This window comes from Eutrigla gurnardus (genome assembly GCF_963514095.1).
Source record: "Eutrigla gurnardus genome assembly, chromosome: 17".
Classification (NCBI taxonomy): domain Eukaryota; kingdom Metazoa; phylum Chordata; class Actinopteri; order Perciformes; family Triglidae; genus Eutrigla; species Eutrigla gurnardus.
Window position 1 is genome coordinate 10,682,830 of NC_139928.1, and position 13,807 is coordinate 10,696,636.

General features: G+C 40.7%; 1 protein-coding gene across 1 annotated transcript; it reads left to right on the forward strand.

The window, feature by feature from the left end:
- The first annotated feature begins 11,936 nt into the window (after nucleotides 1–11,936).
- bet1 (Bet1 golgi vesicular membrane trafficking protein) lies at nucleotides 11,937–13,729 on the forward strand. The gene is made up of 4 exons (XM_084031931.1): nucleotides 11,937–12,066; nucleotides 12,215–12,321; nucleotides 12,512–12,568; nucleotides 12,917–13,729. The coding sequence occupies exons 1-4, from the start codon at nucleotides 12,048–12,050 to the stop codon at nucleotides 13,070–13,072; spliced, it is 339 nt and encodes a 112-aa protein (XP_083888057.1). The 5' UTR covers nucleotides 11,937–12,047; the 3' UTR covers nucleotides 13,073–13,729.
- The last annotated feature ends 78 nt before the right edge of the window (nucleotides 13,730–13,807 follow it).

The window sequence follows — 13,807 nt, forward strand, 5'->3', positions numbered from 1 at the left end:
GAAGACGATACTAATGTCACATGAAAACCAGTGTTAGAAGGATTATTCAGATCCTTTACAGGTAAAAGTTGCAACACTACATTATCCACTGCATTATTATAAAACTGTATCAAATGACAATGACACAGGAGCATCAAGTGGCCAGAAAATCAACATCAAATGAATGATAATGTTGCTCCATAACCGCTGGATGTGTTCTTAATAAAACAACACACCTCTGACATTAGGGCTTCTGCTCATTTGAAATGTTCTTATATCTGTCAAACAGCACAAATAGTCCTGGGCAGGGATACGTCTCCTCTCATTACAGCACACTGTGTATCTTACCCGACTTGCTCTCTCTTTTTCTCGGTTTCCATCGTACAGCATGACATTGATTGACACCGGTTTAATGCCATCTCCCCTGAAGCAATGCCTCGAAGGGTTCACTCTGAACGCATTACTGCTTCTATAAGCTTTTTTCATTACGTGCAATATTCCCACCTAATATCAGCCTAAAACCTCCAACAATTCCTCTGATCTGTCTGTTTTTTTTCCTCTTTGAGTCAAATAACAAAACCAATATAGAATAACAAAACCAATATAGAAACGGTGGCACGGGTGTGTCCAATGTCATTTTGATTCACTTCTCTGGCTCCTCTCTAAAGCTAGTGTGACGCAGTGACACGGTGAGAAAGACTCACGACATGTTTGCTTCTCCCGTCCCCGCTTTAGCTGTATTTACCAAAGGTCTCGTTCACTCATTCCTGAGTCACCTGGAGACTCAGTAAGGAAATGAAAGCTTGATCTGCATACATTAGAATTGCAAATGTAGTCAGATGCTCACGACTGCAGCCATACATAAAGATTAGTTCAAAAAAGTGACAGAACTTCATAGAGGGCGTAGGGGAGGAGACGGGCACAGATCAACGGACCGGAGACAGATGGGCCATCAGGACACATAGATAATCATATGGTAATTGGCTCCGTTAACTGAAAATGTGCCTTCGAGGAGAAATAACGAATTAGGGGGCTCCAAAGATTTTTATTGAAGTTGCTGGGTAATGGGCAGTTAAATGGATATTTTGCCTAATTAACAAGCAGTACAGCAGTACAGCATGGGTATATAATAATCTACAATCAAACACTATTTGTCTCCATGTGTTCTGACAACTAAACCTTTCACTTGGATTGATGTTTATGAAAGAAAAAGTCATTTTGTGTTTACACTGTTCATTGCTTTTCATTAAACGAGCTTCATATAGTTCATATTAACTGATTTACACATCTTAACTGGCTAAGACAAGTTTTAAGTTCAATCCAATTTAATAACACATAAGTTAACCGAGGGCTGCACGGTGGTGTAGTGGGTAGCACTCTCGCCTCACAGCAAGAGGGTCCTGGGTTCGATTCCCGGGTCGGCCCGGGCTCCTTCTGTGTGGAGTTTGCATGTTCTCCCCGTGTAAGCGTGGGTTCTCTCCGGGTTCTCCGGCTTCCTCCCACAGTCCAAAGACATGCAGGATGGGGATAGGTTCATTGGTGACTCTAAATTGCCCGTAGGTGTGAATGTGAGTGTGAATGGTTGTTTGTCTCTACATGTCGGCCCTGTGATAGACTGGCGTCCTGTCCAGGGTGAACCCTGCCTTCGCCCAATGACAGCTGGGATCGGCTCCAGCCCCCCCGCGACCCTGAATACAGGATAAGCGGTAGAAAATGGATGGATGGATGGATGGATAAGTTAACCGAGTCATCAATGAACAGCTACTGCCACTCATTCATTCTGTACGAAGTAGCATGCTCATATATCTGGAGCCGGCCAACAAGCCGACCCTCGGATCAGATGCTGACTGGCCGGTGAAATCTGCAAGTAAACGTGTCTGTTCCTATCATGTGAGAAAGTCCTTTTTATGTGGGCCTGACATGTGAAAAGCTCTGCAGGCTTTCACACAGCAAACAAATCCCTCCTCATTTCTAAACAGGCCGAGCTACCTGAGACATACATGATTTCTCCGCGTGCGTTCACACCCTAGAAGAACACATAACATAGCCGTGTGTATAGCATCAAGCTGAGATTCCACTTCCAGACGATTCACTTAATCACCAGCCGTGGGTCCGGACCATCAGGAGGCCGGCTGTTTCCACCAACACTTGATTAGCGTACTGAAAGTCCATGGCACATCCAGGGCTCAGGTCATTAGTGCTGATTTGACATGAAGACCTTGTGTTCCCAACACAGTATGGAGTTAGAGAACACGTACATAAGTGTGTTTGGAAACAAACCCTCCAGTGAAGTCACCAACAAGCTGAGATAAAACGGAAAATGAGCAGGGATTGTGTTGCTTTTTTTAGTAATAGTTAGGAATAAATACTCAGTCGATTATGTATTAATATTATTAACTAACAAATCGCAATTTGAAGGGACTCTTGGCACACAAACCTCTGTCAATGTCAGTACAGTGCAAGTTCAATTTAATTATTGAAAGACACGTCATTAATGTGTGAAATCAATTCTCTCCGTTACATTTACAATAAAGGAAATCAGCCAGCTCATCAGTTTTTCTGCAAATGGTTTACAATCATATATTCTGTCTTTGCTACAATCAAACCTGCCCAGACTCCCACTGGTTTTACTCCTAAAAAAAAAAAAGGATGAATGTACTGAAACACGACTCTTAAAAAAGGTCAGTACAAAACTAATCAAAATGAATAGTGGAATTCTGGCATTTGTGATCTAGTTTTCTGAAAAGCTGATTGCTTGCCATGTCTGTATTAATATCCGAGGTGCACCTTCTTCTCCTTTGCTTCCTGACATTAAAAATGTCTCCATATAGAACCCATATTTGACCAGTGTTACGACACAATGGCTGACGCTGTAGGGGATCGTGGGTTTCACACATTTTCACCACAAAGCCGCCTCGTACTGCAGAAATGATGGCTTTTCGTGAATTTGCTATTAGTTAGGCAGCTTGGTTCCAGCAACCAACGGTGAACAATCTCAGCCTTGTTTGAAACCTGGCACTGACCCGAATACAACCTGAGCAGCAGAGATAAGGAGCTGGTAAATTACCTTCCAAGTATAGACCGGCATAAAAGGCTGTCTGACAATACACATTCAGACTTAAATATATGAAGCTATCACAGGAGGAAAGAAATAAGCAGCTTTTTTCCATTAAAAATCACCTCAAAATGGAAATTAAAACGCCCTAGTAAACAATTAAGCTTTATATTTACTGAGTTTGATTATTTATATTCATTTAGCTGCAGAAAGAAATTGTTCCCATTGAATGCATGACAAATTTGCACAAAGGTTTCACTAATCACTCCAAAATCATTGTCTCTCTTTGTCAGTTGAAGGACTGTCAGTTGAAACCAGCCATATTGATATTTCCTTTGGCCAAGCAAAACTGCAAACGCCAATCAAGTCTCTGTTTTGCTATTATTCTTCATGTGCATTGTCTTTTGCAGCGTCCTTGTGTCCAAGATTTAACTGCATCTGCCTGTGCCTAGTTTTCTAATGTCAACATCACCCTCGGTACAAGCCTGCAGATCTAAAGATGGCATCAAAGTTGAGGCGGTAGAGAACAGTTTCACAGAAATCAGGGGCAAACTAAAAAGATTGGAGGGCGTGAGCACCGGAGAGAATACATCTGAATTCAACACGTGTTTACGGTTGAACTAAAGGCAAAGGGAACAAAAAGAAACATTCCTTTATGCCTGCTCATCAGCGTCTAAAATCCCCCTTCGCCTCGCCGATTGATATTCTGCAACAAGCATCCTTGTATACCACCCCAAAACATGTTTTCCCACCTCCATATCACAGCTCATGGCACACAGCATTACACCTCAAATTGCCTCTTTGAATCGAGTTAGCACAGGTCAGCTGGGAGAAGGAAGGTATAATGATGTGTTCCTCAGCTGCGTCTCTTCACTGAGAATGCCAGAAGAGAGACAACTCACTTACCTGTCGATCAATACGAGTCTCCTTCCTTAAGCAACTGAATTTAAAACTTAACTCATGCATGAACAGATCATTGTTTGTAGTCTAAATTAAGTCGTTTCATATTTATGTGCAACTCTTCCCACAAATATTTATCACCGCGGTGATCTCGGGGAAGGTCGTGCCTAATGTATTCCTGACGGCATTATGTTGATGCGATCTTCTCTTCGCTGACACAGCAGGAACAGACGGACTGTGCCAATCACTCATTACGTCAATCACTCTTAATATACACACTATCTAATTATACTCCTCGTCATTTAGGGTGAATGCTTCAGAGTGAAGAGAGCGAAGAGGATCGCTCTCGTACGTAAAACTAGTGGGCACTGTTGCTCTTCCTTCAGTCTCATTAAGGGCCATTGTATTCATAAGTACAGCAATGTGAGTGATGTGACAAAATCAATCATGGTCTCAGTAATACTAGCCATTATTAGTAATACTTTCATAGTGCCGTCACCTTTACTATAAAATCACTGAATCATTTCACCATGTGCTCTTACAGCAGTTGTATTAGAATTGCCGTGTTGTAATTATCATACGCTTCTGTTACATGACCTCCAGGCTTTAGATTTCCATTATCTACGCGATGACAAATTTCACAGGTTCACAGTCGCTCCTCTTTAGAAAAACGCTGCCGCACTAATACCTGTGCTGGCTTTTTAGAATCAGATTCCATTCATATAGTCGGGAAAGTGGGTCAGGATGTTATAGAACGAAACAGGCAGCGGGGGATCTGACTCTTCCTCCCACACTGAGGGAGGTGGTGTGAACTCAGTGTCAATGTGTAACTTTGACTTCAGAAAACAACCCTCAACCGTGTGAAGGCTGCTGCTTTGATAACGGGCTCAGATGTGAAATGCTGTGTACAGCCATTACACAAATCTGTCTATCAGTCAATATATCAAGAGCTCTGTCACTGCACAGCTGCTAAGATATCTGCATATCAACAATGGGCGGTGGATTAGTATGTTTAATGTGAAAGGGATCAATAAGATAAGTCAGTAATAGATAAAAAAAAAATGTATTAAGGAAGGAAATTAAGAAATAAAATGGACAAGACATGCAGGAAATATTTGACTACGTTGGCTTCGTCTCAGTTACGTGGCTTTTCTCTTTTGACCATAGCCGACTTTCGAGCAGCCCTGTAATCTGGGGCAATACGCCAACAAACAGAATATTTATGCAGGTCACAGATCACTGGGAGAATATTAGCACTGGCGTTGTGAGAATGATGCATCGCAATAAACAGGCTGCAGTTAAGCCCATGCAATCCCTGTGTGAAATTTGCAAACAAGCCTCATTACGTCCACCATATGGTTCGTTACTCGTGGTGCACATCTGCTGCGGCAGTAATGCATTGGGAATTCACTGGCGGAACCTACTACCGCCTGGACATACATATATAAAGCGTATCTGAGCCAGACCAGCCAGCCCACAATAAGTATTCTACAAGTGCAACAAACCTGGGGGTTTGACATTATGCCACATCCCTGAGGGGAAATTAATGTAAAGAAATTCATAGCCCTACTCAGTGAGCTATGAATTACTTGTCAGAGCTTGCCATGGCGACCGTCAGGGGTATAAGACGGTGCTGGAGTTGAGCCCTGGTGATACTCAATTATAGCTGGACGAAGGCAAGCAGTGCAGCAACACAATGTAGGGAGGAGATGTGCAGCAGAGCAAAGCTTTGGTGACATGAGGGACACAGCAGTGCATAAAATTGTGATTCTGTTTTTGGCGTGTTGGTAAGCCTTTCAAATGGAATTCACATCAGGGTGGGCTTTGTCTCGTTTGCTCAGGGCTGTGGCAGCTGCAAATGAGTATGCGGTGGATTGGCATGCCCGGTCAGTTCCTAGACTTTCAACATTAAAATTATGCACGGCTACCATATGAAGTTAATGTTAATGATTCCACATTGAAATGAAAGCAGCTTGACGAGTCTGCAGGAATTTAAAAGCGATGACGGAAATTTTTTCGCAAAATGATCAAAGACAACAAGCTCAATCTGCTCCTGGCTGGCTTATGACTCACGTAGCTAAATTGCATGTCTGCAAACGTTTCTACTTCACGTGGACATGCAGGAAAAGCCAATTAGCTGGTAGCATTAAGCATGCCTTTTCATCTTGATGGTTCATTATCTGCGTGTGGCGGGATAGGCTCCATGACCCTGAACAGCATAAACGTTTTAGGAGGATGGATGGATGGACCCTCACACCTTTATGCCTTCCTCCTGTCCTGTTATTATCAGATGACTCTCAAACAAATGCAATGCCTTCATTATAAGAGGTGAGATCTCTCAAATATATAACAAAACACTGTCAGCTCCTCAAAGGGCTTTTTCCTGATTGTTATTTTATCAGAGTTTAGAGTTGGAAACTAACTATGCAGCAAACATTTGTCATCAACAAAACTCCCATTCATGTTATACTCCTGTGAATTGCTTTTTAATTAACCGCACTCTGCTGTTGCTGCTAGCCATGCAAGTCCTCTCTCTGTACTTTCTACCACCGTGATTTCAGTTTACCTTCCTTTTTTCTGTTTGAAGTACCAAAAATAATTCCTGGACATTTAATTTGTGTCTATAAATGTTTACTGCTGACTGGAAGTGTTTCCCAAAACAGGCTGCGACATTCAAACATCCTGAGACAAATGTTTGCCCAATTCAAGGAAATAACAGAGTATGTTTTTGATTTACGGATTTAGGCGCTACCACTCCTTCACATCAGACCAATAGACTGCTCATTTAATACATTGGGACCAGTGGTATGTTACAGAGTACATTTACTTAATTACTTAAGTAATTACTTAATTAAGTAAAACATACAGTAAAAACAGTCTTTTAAACTATACAAAACAATCAACTTCAGTGTAAAAGAGAATATTTGTCCTTGAGGATAGTTTGATGAAAACACTTTTTTGATCAAATTTAATAAAACTTTTAAAAGTACTCCAGAAGTTGCAAATTGTTACTTTTCACAGCCGCACTGGAGCGATCAGTTCAGATTGAAATAAAAAGAAAAAGTGAGAAGGTATTGCAGCATCATTACCATAATGCAAGATCATTTCCACCAGGTGTTGATTCACTTACATTCTGTTGCATCACATCTTGAGGTAAACAGCCTGCAGTGGGCTTGATTGAATCTGCTGCGGCTAAACGGACACGTGTGATCAACAAAGTGTCTGGGGTCGGCGAGTGCAGCCGGCGACCACACCCTTCGGCAGATGACGCTGGGATAAAGACGTGCAGCAGAAAACACATAGATGCTAGGTACTGGAGTTAAAAGGCTTTAAACATACTGCAAAAAGCATTTTTGATGATCAAGTCTATACATTATTGTGATCTGTATCCTGTCTGTCAGCTAATCTATCAACCGCCGAATCGTTTTCAGCTGTGTTAAAGATAATGAAACTAAGACATGCCAGTGCTATTTGAATTTATGGGGTGTTTTAGTGTAATTCCATAGTGAACAACAGCAATGACCAACACCAGTGTAAACACACAGCTCACGTATTCCCTTTTTCTGCCAGATGGTGATCATTCAGCCCACTGATAATATATCTGCTCTGCATTAAGTGTAGATAGAGAAGAAAGGATTGACTATTAGAGGGTGTGTGTGTGTGTGTGTGTGTGTGTGTGTGTGTGTGTGTGTGTGTGTGTGTGTGTGTGTGAGTGAATGTGTGTGTGTGTGACAAGAGGAAGGACAAAAGGCAAAGCCGTGGAGTCAGATGACGTTACATCGAACACAGTGATGGAATCTTCAGATGCACTTTGAATGACACACATTGATAAAATGTCGTGTGTTGGATTGAACTAAACAGGCTTGTGTTCATCATAATCAGAAGGAAAACAAAGCCACTCAAGCCCAGCTCCCAGTGGGGTGAGCCAACACTAAAGTGAATCCATATTTCATTTCATTTATAAATGGTGTTGCGTCTCCTTTGTCAAGGGAATCAGTGGTGGTGTCAACCCGTGAATCAAAGCTCAATTTGAAGAGGACTCATGTTCGGGTTCTTTAAATGGGGAGTTTTGTGCATTTCAAATGGGATTCAAGGGGGTTCGTCGGGTTGCCGACACAGACGCGCACACTCGCTGCAAATGCGCTGATGCACAGATGAGACGAGTACATAATAACATGGATCCAACAGGGCGACAACTTATTTCAGTCTGAGTAATAGTCTTGTTCATTACGAGTGACGGGGGATTCTCCTGAAGGAATTCGGCAGCATGGAATGAAGCTAAATGTGAGCTTCTCCCCTGATTCATTTGAGAAAGGAACAGTTCTGCCCCGGTCCTCTTTCTATTAATGTCACATTTCTATTTCACTTCCTTTAAAATATTGTCTCCTTAAGCTTTTTTTTTTAAATTGTGTTTATTACTTTTTGTTTTGACGTATCACAAATACGTTTCAAATCAACGGGGGAGATCGCCGTGATGGACGGGTCAAACAACACAGTACTTTCACCCAGGAGACCGCAGTTTGTTTCCAGTGTAAACAAAAAAGGTTTGTTGCATTACCAAGTACTTATAATCAAATTCACAGTCACTTTATGCCAAACCATGATGTTTTTTGTTTTTAATAAAGTAGTTCTGTAGTGTTTTTTAGGGGGTTTTTTTGTTCCAATTTAAATGAGTTTTAGTAATTATTTATTTATAACGTTTACTTTTATTTTGAAATGTACTCCAATTTTATTCAACCGCACATCTCATTAAAACCCATTTACTAATGAATGAGAGGATGTGCATCCATTCTAAGGAACATCTATTCAGGAACCAAATGGTCATATTAACAATTTACAAGCCGGAGCATTGCTAAAGGGCTGGCAGAGTCCCTTTAACAGCGGTTCAAAGCCATGTTAAGTGTGGGAATCAAAATCCTTTCTCCTGAGACCAGTAGTAGGACGCACAATAGTATCCTTTTGATCTTTCCTCTGGCATGTTTTCCTCTACTCTTCTACTCCTCCGTCATCTGACTCATCCATTGTTCCATCCTCTGGAGAAATTATGCTAAACAGTGAGCCAGATATTGTTAAGCATCAGCAGTACCAAGTAAGAAGTTCAGTGCAGTGACTGAAGATTTCTTATTTTTAACTAATTACGCTCCTGTCTCACCAAATGGCAGCACACTTTACCGAGTGGGGAGTATCTCTTTGATTCTTGAGCCATCCTACATCATTTATTGCAGCCGTTTGTAGCACTACAGCCCAGGCAACATTTCCCCTGGGGACAATAAAGTACCTTATATTGTCCTACCTTTATGTGTAGAACAGCCGATGCGAGTCTCTTATCTTTTCTTTACCTAATAGATGAGCATGAAAATGATTCTTTTTGATACTAATTAAAGAAATTATCATTCGACATCTTGGGAAACTATGCCCATTTGCTTTCTTGCAGAGAGTTACTTTAGAAAATTGACACCACTCTTATGCAAAGCTGGACCAGCAGCACTTTACTGTAGCTGAGCTTAGCATGAAGACTAGAACCTGGTAAACAGCGAGCCTGACTGTATAAAGATAAAAAAAAACCCTGCTTATACCACCGCTGGTTGTCTAGAAGTAGTCCCAGTCAAGAGATAGTCCATCACATTACGAACCTACACATCAGTATTTGTACTGATCAAGCAAACAAGATACAATGTGTTAATTAAAGAGCTTTAAGGGAGCTACGTGGACTTTGCTACCTTTGAAAACCACCAGGATAGCTGTACAATGTATGCTAAATACGCTAACCCATTGTGTGCAAAAGCTTCCATACTCATTAGGTTTTTACCCAGGTGGCAGTGACTGCTGAGGTGCCCTTGAGCAAAGAATCCCTAACTGCAGAGCACCTGACCATGGGCAACCCCCATCACTATCAGTGTGAACGTTTCAAACAGTGTTTCACAAACACAAACAGGGAAGAATATGAACACATATAGAATAGCACCATTGCACCAGGAGTGCTCTAGATCCACAACAAGGATTATGACCAGCTTTCTACCATCCAAACGCCTTTCTCCACTCTAAAGACCAATCTGATAAATCCAATCCTTTCAGAGCCATGAAGGCCGTGATGCGCCCACAGTTCAATCAATATTCTCCGTTTCTTTGACACTCATGTCTCGGTCATGCATACAGCAAAGCCTTTAGGTGATGCATAAAAAGATGAGAGCTGCAGCATTGAAATGCATTATAGTAGATAGGAGCTTAAAGTTGTATTTATTTATAAGATATTGGATTGGAATAAATTAACATCATGAATGCCATTTTAATCTCCTATATCATATTAGCTGTCTCCTGCGATATTGGCACAGGGATAGGTGAGGAATGATGTATGAGGGGATCAGGAAGGCTAATCACTGCTAAACAGCACATCTGGGATTTTGGAAATATTGAGAAACTCTTTTCTATCCTACACAGCACAGATGGATGTGTCAGTTAGTGCCGTTATTGAATATACAAAGGATATTTGTCTTCATTTCATGGTGGTCACATTTCAAAATGTTCAAAGGAAACAATCTGTCAGTGTCCAAAACAAGATCATAGCAATTTTCTCCTTAGAATAATGTGTTTCTCCACCCAAAGACAGATTAACTCTTTACTGTTTTGCTTTAGGTCCGACTGTGCTTGTAAGATAAGAAGGTCTGTTGTTTTCTTTTTGAATACAGCACTTTGTCTTGAAAATTATATGTATATGTAAATCATGCATTGGACAGTAGACAGTTTGAAATATTTTTTTGTGCTAAGGCGGAGCAACTGGTAGCCATGGAAACCATGTAGATGTGGCCATTACACAGCATTTGATGCAGATTATATCTTGGGCATTCAACCATTTACTCTGTAATACTTCCCAATGATTGTCAGCATTTAAATAATCATTAAATAACAAATCCCTGTTAATAAAAGAATGTGACAGCAAAAGAAGAAAGCTTTCTCTCATCAAATTTGCCACATTAATTGGAAAAGCAGTGTTTGTTTATGCAAGTCATTCCCCAATGTATGAGGCACAGTCAATACAGACAGATGAGTTTAGTTTGTTGGCTTACAATATTACAATGTTACAGTAAAGTACTGAAAACAAATGTAGTACTCGCCTGCATGAATGACACCACAGCCCAAGTCCCGAGCACCGCACTGGCAAGTCCTCCACAGTCTGCTCCCGGTGTTTCAAGTCCTCCACTCGGCCTCTCTATCCCAGTATTGCCGGTCAATTCTCTGTCCCGTCACATCGGAGACATAAAACGTGACCCAACTTTTCAGGTCAGGTCACTTAACGTACACGCCAGGTGGCGCATCAAATTAGTCTTTAATTATGAGAAAAGCAAATTAAAAAAACAAAACAGGTATAATTATGCTAATTGTAACCACAGCCCATTATTTCCGGAGTGTCGCCAGCTGTGGATACTGAGCTCTGCCCTCCTTCGGCCACAGACAGAACTGCAGCAGCTCGCAGTTAATCGGGACTTTTTTTGTGTGATCCAATTTTAATTTAATTTTATTATGTTTGATTAAAAAACAGTATATACAGACGAGTTGGACTGTAGAAGACAATAAACACACACAACAAAAAGGGAATGCTAATATATGAAAGGTGATAACAATACAATAATAACCAAAAGAAAAAATGGCTACATGTCGTTCGTACTTTCACTTCCAGTTTGTCTCATTACATGCTATTTTCTGTTGTTATTTCTAGGTGCGTTACGTGCTTTAAAGACAGACATATGACCCACATACAGAAAAAAAAAATCAAATTTGTATTATGTATTTATCATTTATATTTATTTGTATACCTTTTATTACATCAAAACAACCACATTTATTTCAAAATAATTAAATGCGGCAATATTACACACACACACACACACACACACACACACACACACACACACACACACACACACACCGCATTATTGCGTATTACATTTTGCGACTTTGTCAACGCCAAAGATTGCCCTCGTGAGCCACCGTATGATGACGTGGCGTCCATGTTGCATGTTACTTCCCGTACTCAGCCCCATCACCGTTAGCTGTCATTTCTAGCTCATTTGCTCGGCGTGTGTTTTCTTGTACGTTACACAAACAACAGTTGAAGATGAGGCGCGCAGGCTTGGGTAAGAGACAGACGTAGCGGTACAGCTTCATTTTAAACTCGTACTTAACCCGCTTGCCAGCTAATGTTAGCTAACAGCTAGCTAAAGGCTCCATACGGCTAAAGTAGCCACGTAAAGGTGTGTTTACTGTTGTTTTCTTTCCACCAAGGCGAAGGGGGTCCTGGGAATTATGTCGCAAGTGGATACAGTGTGTATGAAGAGGAAAATGAGCATCTACAGGAGGGGCTGAGAGCTAAAGTCAACGCTTTGAAGAGTGTGAGTATCTATGGATGAACTGTGTTGAGTGACTATTATTGATGAATGCTACAACAATAGGCATGACTGTTATAAATGTAACATATGGTACGCACATGGATTATAGGTCTTAAAGGATGTAAACTAATGGCTGCATTGTCTTTTACTCAAATATTGATATTTATATATTGTTACTTATATATTGGTACAGCTTTCTATCGACATTGGAACGGAGGTCAAATACCAGAATAAAATGATGGAGGATATGGTGAGTTTCCCTTTCTTTTCTTTTCTTACTTAAGAATAAACAGTTATAGTATTTATTATGATTTTATTCTGCTGATTCAGCATGTTAACGTTGCATCCGTGAACCATAATACAATTTTGGTTAATGACCAAACATTTGTAAAATCTATAACCATCATAAATGAATTGGTGTAAAAAAATTGGTAGCATTTCCCAATTAAATGTAGTGGAGGACAGGTTAGTGCCTCACAGTAGTACTTAAATAAGCACAGTAATAAAGTAAAAGCATTTGTTTCTATTCCACCGTCATCACTGCCTCGTCACTGGCTTGCCTGGACTTTCAACTCTTTATCACTCTTTCCCACATTAGGACACAGACTTTGACTCAACAGGCGGCCTGCTTGGTGCCACCATCGGCAGAGTCAAACAGCTGTCCAGAGGCAGTCAGACCAAATTGCTGTGCTACATGCTGCTTTTCTGCCTTTTCGTCTTCTTTGTCCTGTACTGGTTCATCAAGCTAAGGTGATAGGAGGGCGCTGTTGGATTAGACCTTTTGACTCCAACATCTTCATCCCTATTCTGTGCCACGCTGATGCAACTCAAAACTACACTCTCATTATGTTGATGAGGGGGCAGGGATTTTCAAGTGTCTCAGATTTAAACATGCCCACATCTTAGAGTATTTCAGAATTATCCCAAAAATGACTCGGTGAAGAACTCCTACTGATGTTATGTGATGGATCCCCCCCCCAAAAAACAAAAAAGAGGACTAAGATGATTAATGACTATTGGAGTAGTGATCATGTCTTATGTTTATCTGAAGTAGACACTGCCTATATATGTACAGTATGTATGTACTTGATATCAACCTGGATAGTTTACCTGGATGACACATGCCAATGAGCATGTAACAACTGGAGAAGTTAAATGCAGTCTTGGGCACATTGTATGATAGATGTGATAACGGTGATGAAATGGTGAATCTGTCGAAACAGACCCAGTTGTGTTAAAAGTGATTAAGTTATAGAATGCTACTTGAAGCAAATAATTTAGTGTTTGTTTTTTAGATGACTGAATGCATCACAGCATTTGGCATCCACACAATAGCAGTGTTCATCGTTTCATCTGTGTTGTAAAAAATGTTTTTTAATGTAAATAAACAAATTTTATGCTCTAAATCATACATGTGTGCAACTTAACACAGATTTTTTTCGTTTTAATACATTTTGTCACTGACACAAAAAATGTCATAATCTTTGTT